This window comes from Argiope bruennichi, chromosome 8, assembly GCF_947563725.1.
Source record: "Argiope bruennichi chromosome 8, qqArgBrue1.1, whole genome shotgun sequence".
Lineage (NCBI taxonomy): Eukaryota > Metazoa > Arthropoda > Arachnida > Araneae > Araneidae > Argiope > Argiope bruennichi.
Genome location: NC_079158.1, coordinates 132,172,611 through 132,187,512, shown reverse-complemented (window position 1 = coordinate 132,187,512; position 14,902 = coordinate 132,172,611). Strand labels below are relative to the sequence as shown.

At 33.2% G+C, this 14,902-nt stretch overlaps 1 protein-coding gene across 3 annotated transcripts in view; it reads left to right on the top strand.

Moving 5' to 3' along the window:
- The window catches only part of LOC129981780 (uncharacterized), a 45,084-nt gene that overhangs the window by 18,853 nt on the left and 11,329 nt on the right, over window positions 1-14,902 (top strand). The window contains exon 2 of one of the 3 annotated variants that reach the window (XM_056092785.1): window positions 4,700-4,847. The exons of the other annotated variants lie outside the window; for them this stretch is intronic. Within the exon in view, the coding sequence (XP_055948760.1) occupies window positions 4,700-4,847 (148 nt within the window). The remainder of the gene's footprint in view (window positions 1-4,699; window positions 4,848-14,902) is intronic. 3 annotated transcript variants of the gene reach the window in all.

Sequence of the window (14,902 nt, the reverse complement as noted above, 5' to 3'; positions counted from 1 at the left end):
TGAAATTTTTTATTATTTCTTTCGAAAAAGGGGACAGTGGAAGGCAAACGATCGTTGATGAGATATATAGAGGGTCATGAAATTTCAATTAAGTAAAACGCTTTGAAAGCGGTGCAGTGGTTGGGGATGGTGAGATCTGTCGCAAGATTTCCTCGTAGGAAATACAGTTTTAAAGGGGGAGGGGTTCATTATTATTATTTCTCTAGAAAATGGAAAGTATTAACTCCCAAACTCTGTAGGAGTATTTCTCCATAGAGAATAGAACCTTACCTTATTAGTTTTCCTTATTATTTTAAATTTATAATGACATTAAAATTAAGTATAGAAAGTTGACAATATTCTGTAATCTAGTTGGAGATATTTGGGTTTCGGAGCTGAAAGGAAAGGTTCATTTTTAGATAAAGATAGTAGCAGTACAGAAATGGTCTGTTGCCTCCCCCTCCCCCATTAGTGATTGCTTGCCCGTCACATCGGCGAGAAATTAAGTCTCGCCGGTAGAAATTTTTACCTTATTTTAACAATGGTATAGCGAGATGGGTATTAATCAATATGGTAGTTTGAAGCCTCTCTTAATTATTTTTGAGCGATCCGAGTAATGGTCTAGGTAGGCAGAGTAATAGCATTTTCAAGAATAATTCACCTAGGGCTGCAAGTGATGTCGCATTTTATAGACATTTTTTAGAACAGTTATTCTGACTGATAATGAGGCAGTTGTCGATTCGGAAGTCTTGTCATATATCTAATGAAATTTCTGGTCATTTGGCAGAAGGTGAAGTGAAAAAAGATGCAGCATTTTTGTCCTGCTGTTTTTTTTTTAGCTAAAATGCGATCATGATTTATGTTTTTAGTTTCATCCACTGCTTCGACCACTTGTCAATGAAATTATTTAAAAGAGAAAATTTTGGATTTAAGGTGAGCTGATCCCTAGAATGTTTATATTAATAATTTTCTCTTTAATTCCTGAAAAGCAGTTTTAACAGTATGACCAAATTTTTCAAAATAATTGGAATAGGAAGTCACCTATTGGTTTGGTTAATTAACCTCTGTCATTCTCCTCGTTCTCTTCTATAAACAATGTCAGCAGCTTGGACCAGTTCCTCGGATTTTCCAACATTTCCGTATCTTTTGAATTTTTTATTCGCGGTAACTTTGTTTCTTTTAATTTTGTTCAGCGCGGTAACTCTGTTTCTTTTAATTTTCAAATCGTTCTTCCAGAATTTAAAAGCTTTTTTTTATTATTATTTTGAATTGGTTTCCTCTTCATTGATCCGAAGACAGAACGACATCAAATTTTCATAGAAAATATCAATATCCTTTATTGTATAAGTTCTCCTTAATAAATTCTTTAAACGTTGAATGTGACATTAAATTAATTGAGTGATTAACATTAAATTGTAGAACTCTAGGATTCCCCATAGTCTGTGAGCCGCGCCAAATAAGCTTTTTGTTTCAAATAAGTATCGCAAACAATCTTATTAGAAAACTGATGATTAACATCATAATTTGTCCCGAATTGATAACTAGATTCGGAGCAATTTACACACCTGACATTGCTACATGCATTTATTGAGTGCTCACATCCACACACTGTCTCCTGGGATTTTGGACACTCTTCCGTAGTGTGGCAAAACAACCGCAATGGCGGTGTTGCCGAACATTAAAGAAATGATCGTATCGGGACTGCTTAAAGAATAAATCCAGTTCTTCAAAAACTCTTTTGTAAATTTTAGAATTAAGCGACGGGATGTAATAACGCACACCTTCTGATTTTTATGGAGAAATCTATATTAAAGAGGAATTCGTTTTGTGGATTTCAGAGGAAATGAGTTTTTTGCAGCAAAACCTTTAGTTAAATTATCCTTGCCAACGTCATTATCGATACCAAATAGGATAATCTGTGGCCTACTTCTTCTAGGCTTTGAAATTTTCTTTAATGTTTTTCAGACAAGCTAACTCTGCATCAGGGACCACCTATAAATCGGAATCCGAGGAAATCTCAATTACTAGACCTCCTCGACTAACTTTAGTTGTTCTAGTGATCCTGACGGTGGAATTTTCCTTTATTAAAGCATCCCCCAATTTTCTCCTATTTTCCTCTCTAGTAGATTATTTTTTTTAGTCTTAGGTACACGACATTAAATTCACAATGGTTCGCTAGTGAAACCTTGATAATGGCAGTCGGCATGTCTTTCAAGACAGCAGCCTATGATGGTCTATTCTCTTCAGTGACATTCCTAAATTCTATGGCGGACTCTAGTAGCATATTGGTAGAATCCCTAATTTCACTCCTTATATTTTAATGTTTTAATGAACGTCGATTTATAGTACTAAAATCCACATTTTTTTTGTTGCCAGTTCTCTTTAAATTTCGCAATGTATTTTCGTTCATTTTAACCCATCGATTTAGATTCCAGATTGTACAATCTATCATTAAGTTATCTGTCTACCTACGGATACAAACTTTTGAAAAATCCCTCCAATGGGCTATTTCAGTTCATTTGCTGAATCAGTGTGTTTGCAAATAATGAAAAATATTGATCAAGAAATTCTGTGCCAACTGAGATTTTGTGAAATGTGTCAATTTTGGTAAAAAAAATAGTGAGAATTGCAACAAAAAGCAAAATCCTCTACAAAAAAATATATTGCACATTTTCCAACTATTTTTATACACAACATACTCACTGCTATAGTAAAGGAAATGTACTAGAATCTAAGAAATATGTGTATTTTTAAGCAGTTATAGTTAATCGAGTATTTCTGAATTGAAAATTTCACAAAATTCGTTATTGAAAATTACATTAGGCAGCTCTGAAAGAAAAACTACTGAGTTCAAAGTTATATCTCTACTTCATTGTGCCTTTTGCGCAATAAAGACAATATATATGCAAAATTTCAAAGTAATACATTAATAGGTTTTTCAGATATGTTTTATGTATGAATTTTTTTACAAAATCCAAGTTTTTCAAAATATTCATTTATATTTTTCATTTGTGTTGTACTAAACATACTTTTTAAACATAAACAGTGTCCAAAAGCAGACGTAATTGCCAATTCTTTCAGCTTAAAAACTACTCAAAACGTATACTAATAAGCGCATTTTGCTGTTAGAACATATAATAAAATAAATTATAATTTAGAGAGGCATGTATTTTATAAAATGTTGGAAAACATTCAATTACTTCCGGTTTCGTTTTCAGCCACAGGGGTTTATAAAACCTCCCATTTCTCGGTTTCTATTTATCGTAGATTTAAAACAAACTCATATTTTAAAACCCAAATAAATGGGTTTTAAAATAAAGCAATAAAAAATTTTGTGAATATTTACCAAAAACTTCTTTTAAACGTAGACAGATACCTTAAATTTTGAATCACCCTCACGGATCTTTTTTACCAACGAATAAATGAATTTCATAAAGTTTTCTTCCCCAGACCTTTAACACGAGTATTTTTCTGCCAAAATTCATTTAGAATGATTTTATATCAAGAATTCCGAGAAACTTGACTCTAGTCATGCTTCTTTCATTTCAACAATCAAAGTATAAACAGATTGAGTAATAGAAACATTTTTAATCTCTGTGGCCCAGTGACCGGATTACTTAACAAAGAAAACTTAGGAGAAGCCCCAAAAGAGTTTGTTTAGGCGAACTGAATTCCAAATTTATATTTTCAACCCAAAAAAAATCAGAAAAGGACTGTCTTTTATACATAAGAAATTAACTGTATTTAAAGTAATCCTCATAAAAAAATCTTTGAGATTAGCTTAATGATGAAAGAATCTGGAAACTCATATTCGAATCCAGTAGAACAAATTCTAATTTCAGAAATCTGTCTCGTATCAAGTTCCAGCAAATAATCAAAGACAGCAAGCAAATTCCTCATGAAATTAAAAAAATTGTCAAACAATAAATCAGAAATTCATCTGTACTTAATTGCTTAGCAATCCGAAGGCGTTGACCTTCCAGTGCTTGCAATGATACTACTTTTACACACACACACACACACACACACACACACACACACACACACACACACACACACACACACACACACACACACACACACACACACACATGTATATATAATTTTTATGCAACTCCTAACAAAGGTAAATATTTTTTTTTCTTTTGTTTTTAGATTGGAAGGAGTTTATTTATAAAAATAAACATAAAATTTATATTTCTCTTGCATTGACAGTGTCTTAGGCATTAATTCTATTTGTGCCGAATTTAAAGAATTTTTGTTGAAGCTTTATTCTCTTTCAAAATTAGTAACTAATCAGCAAAATGTTTAGTACTTAATTGCCTTTAATTTAACGTAAAATTAATTATTATGTGTTATTTTGACATCAAATGAGAGACTGTAGTTTCCCCTTCCCTATTCGGATATGTTTTGCCTTTTGTCTGCCACACCCTGTGGTTTTTTTTTGAGTAAGTCTTTCCGAAAGAGTATCATGTGAAAGCCAATTTAATATTAATAAATTTTACTGCTATAAAAAACATAAAAAGCTAAAAATATTTTTATGCGTAGATTTTTAATCAATAATTTATTTGGTTTTATGTAATATATAAAACATTTTAATGCAATCTTTGTACAGTTAGAATTCTGATAACAAATGTGATAGTTTTTGGCACAACTTGCTAATACAAGCGTGTTCGTCATAAAAAGGATCTGAATAGACATTTTCCCCTCTGTACGACAGACTGCAGAAGGACGGACGGTGGAGGCCGACTTCCCAATCGCAGGTGTCGGCTGCCATTCCTTTCTACTTGATGACCTCCCTACGGCTAAAAAAATCCTCAGCCGGATCCCCAAGCTGGTGGTGATGGACAAGTGCAAAGTGTCGTGTGGTAAGAAACTTAATTCTTGTTATAAGTTGCTTTCATCGGCGAGAAGCTGAAGAAACAGCGCACGAAAACGAAATGGTACGGAGTAATCTGCGTAGCGAAGCCGCGACTTTCCCCAGTGTGATGGAAGTCTTCTAATGCAAAATATGTTTAGCTTGCAGGAGTCATGAAAGTTCATCGACAGAGAAGTTACACGATGATAATAGAACGGATTGAACAGGGTATGGACGTCCACCAATAATAAACTGCCATTTTCTTAGCGGGCGTGTCTTCCACAGAGTAGTCCCTTCGGCATCGGAGAGGTGGAGTGGGATGCGCTGTCGTGGGAAGAGCAGATTTGAATATCTAGCCAATCGTGTTGCGAGTTCAAGGGTGAGAAATGCGTTTGTAACGAGTGAGATGAATTGTGAAAATGCTGTAAGTAAGTTTAAAATTTAAGGAAAATTAAGATTTAGACAGCGCACTTGTCACCTAGATAGCAATATCTCTTCTTCGAAATATTTTTATTAAATGTTTAATACAAGATGAAATATTTCATCTGTGAAAGGCTGTCAATTCACAAAATATTGGAACAATATCATAGGGTTACACGCATAATATTGCGAAAATGCCAAATCAAAATTTAATGAACATTGAATTTTTTCATACATTTTTAAAATGAGTAAAAAGGAAATAACAAGGAAAAATTTTGAGACAGAAAGGAAAACAATTATTTAAGCAATAAGTCAACACTGCTTAATTGTAGACGTTTCTGATACCATTCCAGTCATTAGATATTAAAAAGAGGCTTTTTTACTAATTATTGGTGTAATTCAGTGTTTGTTTGTCTCTCTCTCACTCTCTCCCTCACTCTTTAATTTTTTTAGGATGTTAAATGTGGATCTGAGTTTTACGAGTGAGGGAAATTTAACAATTTGAGATATTCAAGGTGATCAAAATCAAAATACCCTTACTCTGAGCTCTCTGTACAGCGAACTACTCATTGTAAAAGCTCCAAAATGGGTGAACGTACTATTCAAGACACAGAAAGACGGACTGAGTGAGAAAAAAAATTAGTTCCAGAAACACTCATAGGTGGCGCTGTACAACAGAAAAAAATGTTAAAAAGATACAAATAATCACAAAAAAATGCGGTATGGAATTTTCCCTTTCTAGTTTCTATTGCTGAAATGAAAAGGAGAAAAAAAAAGAAGATAAAAAAGTGAAAAAATTGAGACTGACATTGTAACTGCAATTTCGCACTGTAAGCACAAAATTTTGGACAAATCCTTGGTTAGTGCTACTGTTCTAAGCATAAAAAGGATAAAGCTAAGAAAATGTCATTCTTATCAGCGATGGCATCGCTCTTTGCTTGTGAATTTGTTTTATGAAAACAAAGAAAATGCTGCAGTTGCACTTCGAGAGTTACGTTTGATTTTTACGCAAAAGACAAGCAGGTACCAAAAGATGTACGAAAATTTTATTAAATTCAAAATGCAACAATGCAAATGTCTTGATTCAATTGCCGTTCTGAAAGATGAAGCGCCTCCAGACATTGAACTCTGTGTACAACAGTTTCTTCCGCAACATTTTACTAATGATAGAGTAATCAGTTGTGCGTTTCTGGCAATCTAACTATCTCGTTCTACACATCTTAATTCCTGCGATTTTTGGCTTTGGGGATACTTAAAAAAAATCCTTTTTATCGAGGACGTCTGGTTACCTTGGCAGATTTGAAAGACGCTATCACTTTACATGTGAGAACCAATCTCAATCGACCCATTAGAATTCGCAGTTGAGCAAGAAAATCTTTATTTGGATCTCTGATTTCCAACAATTTCCATTTCTAATTCTCTTTTAACCGCCAAAGGTTATCAAACTCAGTCGTTAAAAGTCTCAAAATCAAATAAACAAGGTTTGAGTTTATGCGAGACAGCAAAACAAAGAGAATTAAGACTTTACTTTTTCCTAAAGCATAAACTTATTTAGAAAACATTTTATTAAAACGAAAAAGAACACCGACTTTCTGCATTTCTCATATGCGGACTACAGTGAACGTTATTTCAGTCGTCGTAATGTAGCTGGTGAATCGTGGAAGTTTGGGTAGAAAAATATCGACTCTGACGTAGCTTTCATCTTACTACAATTCAAAATTAAGAAATCTGTTCCAAAGCAATAATCTCCTCATTTATAAATAGGACGTTGCTATAACTAAATTAAACGCACCTCCTGCTTTCTGTTCCAACTTTTCTTTTATTTTTGCGGCGTTTAATATCAAAATTATCCAAGCAAATGTCAATAACTCTGTGTTTGACAGGAGCATTATTTCGTTCTTATTTGTAAATAATTGCTTGTAAAATGTTATAGGAAATATTTCCATCTTCCATTTTAGAGTATTTTCAAAACTTTCTGACAAATTCATCTAAATTTGGCAGAATTTTATGTCAAAATCTAAATAGCATTACTACAATCCAATGCGCTTCCAAGAATTTAAAACCAGGAATTGCACACATTTTTTCCAAGAATTTAAAATTTCCAAATCTTGTTGCAATTGGTGCTTTAATGTCACACTGTAAGTAATCAATCATTGGCGAATGATGCGGTTCCTTGCCAATAATTATTTATTTTTAGAGATTGTAAAAATTGGACAAAGAAATTTCTCTTAAACATTTTGTTACTTTTCATTATAGCGGGCAGCAAAAAAGATAATGGCCTCCAAAAGTTAAGGTACAATCCACCTTTTCCGTTTAATTTGATAATGAATAAATATAGAAATAAGAAATTTGGATGAAATGTGCACTAAACAGTCCTTTCATGAAGGCAACACGGCAATTTTCTTAAGTTCAGCACAAACATTATTTACAACAAAAACAAAAAATACTATTGGCAAAGAACTCCTTCTCGGAGAAAATAATGCATCACAGTTTTATTTGGAAAAAGGTCGCGGAAACATCATAAAAATGGGTTCTAATAAGGAATATGTTCACTAACCTACAATATATTGGCAGCATCGACTTTCCATACTGAAAATTTAGTTGTCGGACATCGAAATGGAAAGCGACCGAAGACCAGATACAAAGTAATCCTTATTACAGCTGACCTAACGCCCTTGGAGGAGGACTTAAAGTAGCAACCTGTCTCCCATATTAGTCAAAAAGATGTTCTATCTGATTCAGATCTGTAGATAGAGCTGACCATTACTCCGTTCCATGACCTTCAAAGTCCTCAGTAAGGTGAATTCGGTGCGCTCACACATTGTCGTTTATCAGAAGAGAATATTATTAAATGAAACGGTATGTGAACAGTATGAAACGGTATATGAAAGGGTATTTGGTATCTCTTCTCGATATCTCACACCGTTCAAAGTTCCTCCAAGGAACAGGTCAGAGTATCCACCGAGAGATCCCTGCTCTAACTATTCTTCCACATTTCTGCAACTGTGGCTTTCAATAATGCTAGATTGGTTATATCTGATGCATTGTTCCCTCCAGATCATCTGACTTACATCATTCTCCCGTGTAATCATGGACTCGTCTGTGAAGAGTGCAGAAGCCCATGGCTGACTGGTCCAGGAAAATTATTCTCTTTCTCCAATGTAAATGGTAGCTCTGTATTCTGGCTTCAAGGAGCACACACAATTTGTCGTCTTGAATACAGACTCGTATTGTGAAGGTTTCTTAACACTGTAGTAGTGGATATTCTTGTTTTTATTGCCACAAAAGGATCTGCGGTGAGCTGAGGGATAGATAGTAGTGGGGTCGAAAGATTTAAATAACGGTGTCCTGCAGGTGTAACTTGTCTTCTATACACAGAGTCCTCGGATTCAAACTGATCCCACAGTCGTTTGGCTACACTGCGAGACACAAGGAAATCTCTAGCTACATCAGCCATAGACAAACGCATTTTGAACCCTCCGATCGACCGCCACTTTACGGAATCTTACAAATGGTTTCTCCTAGACATCGCCAAACTCTTATGGATATTGTCAAAGAAACTGCTAATAACAATGGAATATCAACAATCGCGCACAAAATTTACACGCAAAATTAAGAACGCTATATTTTTTTCGCATTTTTCTCCCATTCCTATATAAATATTCAATTCTTTAAAATAAAAGTTTTAGTTACAGTTTTCGCATAAATTTTCTTAAAACGTCGTTACAATTATGTATATAAACTATTAATTTCAATGCTATTGCCATTTCTTTAACGGTCAGCTTAGAAAAATAAATAGTTGCTCTTGTAAGAAGTGTGTAACAAACAATGCAAGAGCAAAGAGCAAGAGAGTTAGAGAATGAGAGAGTTTTTTTAAGAGCAAAAAACAACGAAAGAGAGGAAAGATAATAAAATATAGACATAATAGTAAAATATTACGTTCAATTTTCTCAGTCTTTGATGTATGCTTATTTCTTAAAATTTGCATATTTGTAACAAGCAATATTTTGAATTGTAAATCATAGGGAAAAAAGTTACTGATGAAATTTTATGAAAGAGGTTCTTTTAATGATTTAGATATATTAATATCCCATTTGGAAGTAACACGGTGTCTATTTTAAGACGAACATTACAGTTTTTTGATAAAGGGGAAAAATTAAACTGCTTTAATTAAAGTTTCCGTGCCATATGGACATTTGGTCAGCAATAGATTTAACGTATACAAAACCCGGGTTCACGGCAAAACTTTAGTAGGATGGAGTTTCAAATGTGATCAAGACCAAAAATCAATCAAATGGCCAATGTGTCTCTTTAAAAAATCTAGAATTTGATCAAAAGAAATATCAGTTTGTAACATTTCTCAAAAGAAAAGACTTTCTCAGAATTTTACTGGGAAAAAAATAAAAAATAACAAAAGTTTTTCCCTATATGGACTTAATTAAGTATGATAGACATTCATTATTCTTACTGAAAAAATTATGTTTTCCTAATATGAGTTTTCAAAATGAACTTGTATCTTGGAAACTCTCGGCTTACTTTCCTATTGCTATTTTACATTCCAAAGAGAGCACTAAGGAAAGTAATTCTTTAAATTTAGGAGATACTTTTATCATTAGTTACCATCCTATTTCGGATTCTTAAAAATAAATCTACTTGTAACAAAAAAAATCTTATTTTTCCATAAATAAATTAGCGTTTTTTATGTAAATTGACAAGTTCTCTTTATGTGTGTTGATTGATTCGATCTATTGATTTCCGAGGAAATTCTATCACAATACATGTGGTTAGTTCTATTCTATAAAAATACAGGGTGTCCAAAAAAATTGGAAAAAATGTCATTTTCTCAAATACTGCACCAAGATGTATACTTCCAGTTGTAAAATTTCATTAAATAAAATAGGCAATTACATGAATATATATTATGGATGCTGATAATAAAAAGTTAGACTACATTTCATAGACAATTTTTAAACGAATCTTTAGTATTACTTTTCAGGAATAATACACAAATCATGACAGGAAATTAAAAGGACGGAATCAGAAAAGGGTGATACATTTATTAAACTCCCGTTAGAAAAAAAGAAGGGTCAATAATAGACGCATTAAATCAAGAGTCTGCAAAAACTTGTTCTTGCACCTTTACGGAATTGCTTTGTACTAACAGTACTTGCGTACACGATACCAAATTCGTTATGGGCGTTTCATCCACTTGTCCAGACATAATGTTTTTTAAAACTAGATGAAGGCCTCAATTGCTATTCGGTATACTCTTGCAGAAAACGGGATCCGGTAATAAAATTTTGAGAATGACATGTCACACTTTTATGAAACACCTCTCGCAAGAAGTATGAATCTCGATCGTTTCAAAAATGATCGCTTACACAATTAATGCTTTCATTAGCTTATAATAACATTCGCTTGTCCCAATTACATTTTCATGAAAAAAACGATTTACGATTGAAGCTAGGAGCCCAATTGTAAAATTTCAGGCGTCGATCTTGATCTGATTGCAACAAGCTGTAAAAGCTGCATGGGTGCTAGTTATCATGTTTATGCGGCGAGCTTCATAAGTATTTAGGAAAATGAGTATTTCTTTAAGATAAATTTTAACCACACGTGAACGAAAGAAATTTTTTCCTTTCATAGCATCAAAGCTAGACACGCAATATTTTTTTATAAATATTCAAGTTGAATATTAATACGATTCGCAAATATATTCAGTATTGCAGTGAGCTGAATTTTCAGTTGCTCTCTAAGAAAAGTCAAATGACGAAGGACTTTTCACAAATATATTATATAAATGTGAATCTTCAAAACTTAAATCCAATGAATTTCATAAAAGGCCAGAAATATATTAAATACCCTTCATGCTCATAAATTTAGAAGATAATACAATTGCAATGACTAAAGAATCCTTCAAATATGTCAATTACCAATATGAGTTGTCTAGCACTAACAACTGCTATTCCACGAAGAAGATAATATTCTTAAGTTTTTGGAATGTTTCTGATGGAATCGCGCGCCATTTTTGTAAAAGAAACTTGGGAACTTCTCTCAGTGATCTAAGCGTAGTAGCTTAGATCTGATTCTAAGTTCCCACAGATGTTGACTAGTCTACTCAAATTTCAATTATGTCAGGCGATGATTATGTACGTCATTTATGAGAAGTATACAATATACGAGGTTTTATTTACACCATTTTGTTTACAGAGCTCACAAACTCGAAAGTGTCTAGACACTTTTGATCTTATAGTGCAAGTGTCAACACATTTCCCTGCTTTCGTTTGCAGATTCAGTGGACCGCAATTGGGTTGATGAGTCAGTAAACCTTGAAAGTTACAATTGCGAATTATTGTTGCGCGTAAAAGTACTAAGTGTATATGTGTCTTCCAGTTTTAGACGGTACTTGGTGCTTGCCCTTCCTTTACTGTGCACCTTACAAAGGGGGACTCATTCGCAGTTAGATTGCACATCGTACTAAGGAACCGACTTGCTAAGAGCTCACAAACACATGTTTATAAAGTAAGTTATTTGAGTGTGTTCGAAATGTTTTGAAACGTAGTAGCTTTCTCGACAACTTTATTTATCTACGGGGACACATTCTCTACTTGCGAAGCAGTCTTTTAGCTCAGCAATACTGACCTCTGCCCCTTCTAAAATGCATCCATTTCTCCTTCATCTCTCTTCTTCCGGCTACATTCCTCTGCTCTCGAAACGCGCATGCAACTCGAAGCATCAATAATGGCCGTCTCGCTTGCTAGTTTGCAGAGATTCGCAGTAAAATTCTATTCACTCTTTGCTCTTGCTGAAATGATAACGTAAGCTGCACAGCTGCTGATGCGCGTAACACACTGTCTTTTGAAGGTGGATGGTCCCTGTAAACTGTGCATGTCTTGTAGTCCGATATTTTAAAAAAGTCTTCGACGTTTTGCAGGCATTCACTATTATATGATTTCAGAGGAAAATAATGTGGATAAAGGATATAACTTTAATGAACAATGATTTAATTGGTATAAAAAATCAAATGCAAGGGCAATTGAGTAGGATATCTTTTGAAATTAAATTAAAATATAAACATTGTCCAACAAATTTGCTTAAAAAGGCAGGAAATCAAAAAAAGACTATTAGGATGAAGTTACCATTTTAGTATCTATTTACTGTAATAAAAGAATCTAAAGTATTTCAGTATATCCAAAACTGAGAATCTACTAATTTTATTTTGTGTCCAGCAAAAAAAAAAAAAAAAAAAAAAAAAAATTAAAGAAGAAACATTTATACATAGTTTCTGAAGAAGAGTTATTACAATAAATGTGCCGTACTTATTCTCATGTGTTTTTAAGAAGTTACAACTTTTAAGATAATTCTAATGAATTTCGAAATTAGAAGGGTAATAGTCCACTAAAATGACTATGAAATCTCTTTTAAACATAAACCTCTAATATTCTATCGAATGACTCAAATGGCCAAAGATTTGAGAAAATGTCGTTTGAAACAGTCTCTTGAACTTCGTATGGAAATGCATCGTTGAACCAGAATTTTGGTTCAGTAAAAGGATTACCACATCTGTGTGTTAGAATATCCAAATATTTTAAACTGCTGCCTTTTTCCTTAGACTTCAATAAAAATATGACAATAACTTTCCAAAACATATATATATATAATATGACAATAACTTCCCCAAAACATATATAGGCCCGCCGGAGCATCTTTAAACGAATAAATGAAATATCTTCACGTAACATCTAAATAATGAACTAGCTGTTTATCTTCACGTAACATCTAAATAATGAACTAGCTGTTATTGCCCAATGATAAAGCTCATTCGCAATAAGGAGGTGAGTACGAAGATATCTTCCTTTCCAGAGAGCACATAAACGCTTTTCAAAAGAATACATTTTTTCATGGGTCACAAATTTAAAATATAATTTTTTAAAAATGGAAGGTATTATTAAATAAAAAAGATAATTAAAAATATTGTATTATTTAATTTTTTCTTGAATAAATTCGGAACGCAAGTTACTGTGCATGTATTTTTATCCTACATAGTTCCATAGATTTTAATGTTCAGCCACAGTTGGCTTAATCTTTATAAAGACAATACTGAATGCAAATAAGCAACATTTACTCTAATATTAATTGTTTAAATTAATTTTAAAAATGGGCAATTGCTTAGTCAACATCTGTTAAAACACACCTACATCTAATCAAGAATCTTTTTTTATTTCTTATTTGCAGATAATTAGTAAATCTAATGTGGGAAAAACAAAAGCAAGTTCTACCAAAAAACATTCCAGCTTAAATGTTGCACAGATTAAAATATTCCAACGGCTACATTGCGTGAGCCGTCCCTAGTTAATAATTTTTATTATTGCATTTCATTAGAATATTTATTGTTTGACAGCGGGATACGTTACTAAGCCTTCGAAACTGAAAGCGTTCCAGAGATACTCTTTCTTACATAAGATGAAAGTTAAGATGATGAAAAAACTGAACCAAGGTAAGGATGTTGTTCTGTTCTTTCTCCTTCTTATCGATGTCTTGCAGATTCGAACGTAGGCAGGATAGAGACTAAAATGGTAGAAGCAAAACAAATGAAACGCATCACATGAGCAAGTGTACACACTTCAGAAAACTAAGTTTAATAGAGACATAACAGGATAATGTGATACGATGATAGATCGTATGAAATTTAATCGTAAGGTTCAGAATCAGTTTGGCTAGCGGCATCACCTGTTGCAGGTTTAAAGCATCCATGTCCTGCGCACAAATGACTGAGCAGGACGGGGACTTAAAGAATTTCCAACTTCCCAGCTAAAAGTCCAGAAAGTTCTTAAATACGCTGTCATAAGGATGCTTTATTTTGATATCCCCGTAGATATCTAGGAAATTAGGGTCCTTTCAACTTCTTCAAACTGCCACCAAGCTAGCAGAAAGAAGCTAAATGCTCCTGATCAGATGAGAAGCAGAAAATATATCAAACTTTTAAGTTTCATGAAGCATTGATTGATCCATCATTTCTGTTCCAACAAAGCTGATTTACCTTTCTGAGCTTTTCACGTTAATGCTTCTAAATTATCTGATTCTTCTCCTTTAATTAAACCATGATAACGATTCTATTTTCTAAGAAAAACAGAAAGTATTGTAATTGTAAAAAAAAAAAAAAAAATCAAACTTGAAATGTTGACGCATCTCCAAATTGAGTCAAAAACAAATTAATAAATGAAATGGAAATCTTTGTCTGTCTTTCGGTTTGGGAACGTCAAAATGCTTTCATCCAGATGAGTGAAATTCAGCACAGAGACTCAAACCCCAATATTTAGTTTTAAAATTTCTATTAAATTTTGAATGAAACCAATTCAAAAGAAGTCTGTCAGTCCGGCTGTCCGAAATATAGTTCTAAAAAGAAGGGAGGCAGAAGGATAAAATGAGGTTAACATCCGAAGCGCAGATGTGTATGAAATTTGGAACTCTGTCTGTAACTCTAAGTGTTACTTGTACTTCCACAAGTATATGATTAACAAGTATTCCAAAGATTAGGATAAATCGAAAACGGAAAGACTTAAATATTTGAAATTCGGTCTATGATTTTGTGACCACAATAATAGTAATGTGCCAATTTTGATTTAAATCGGTCAGAAAAAAGGT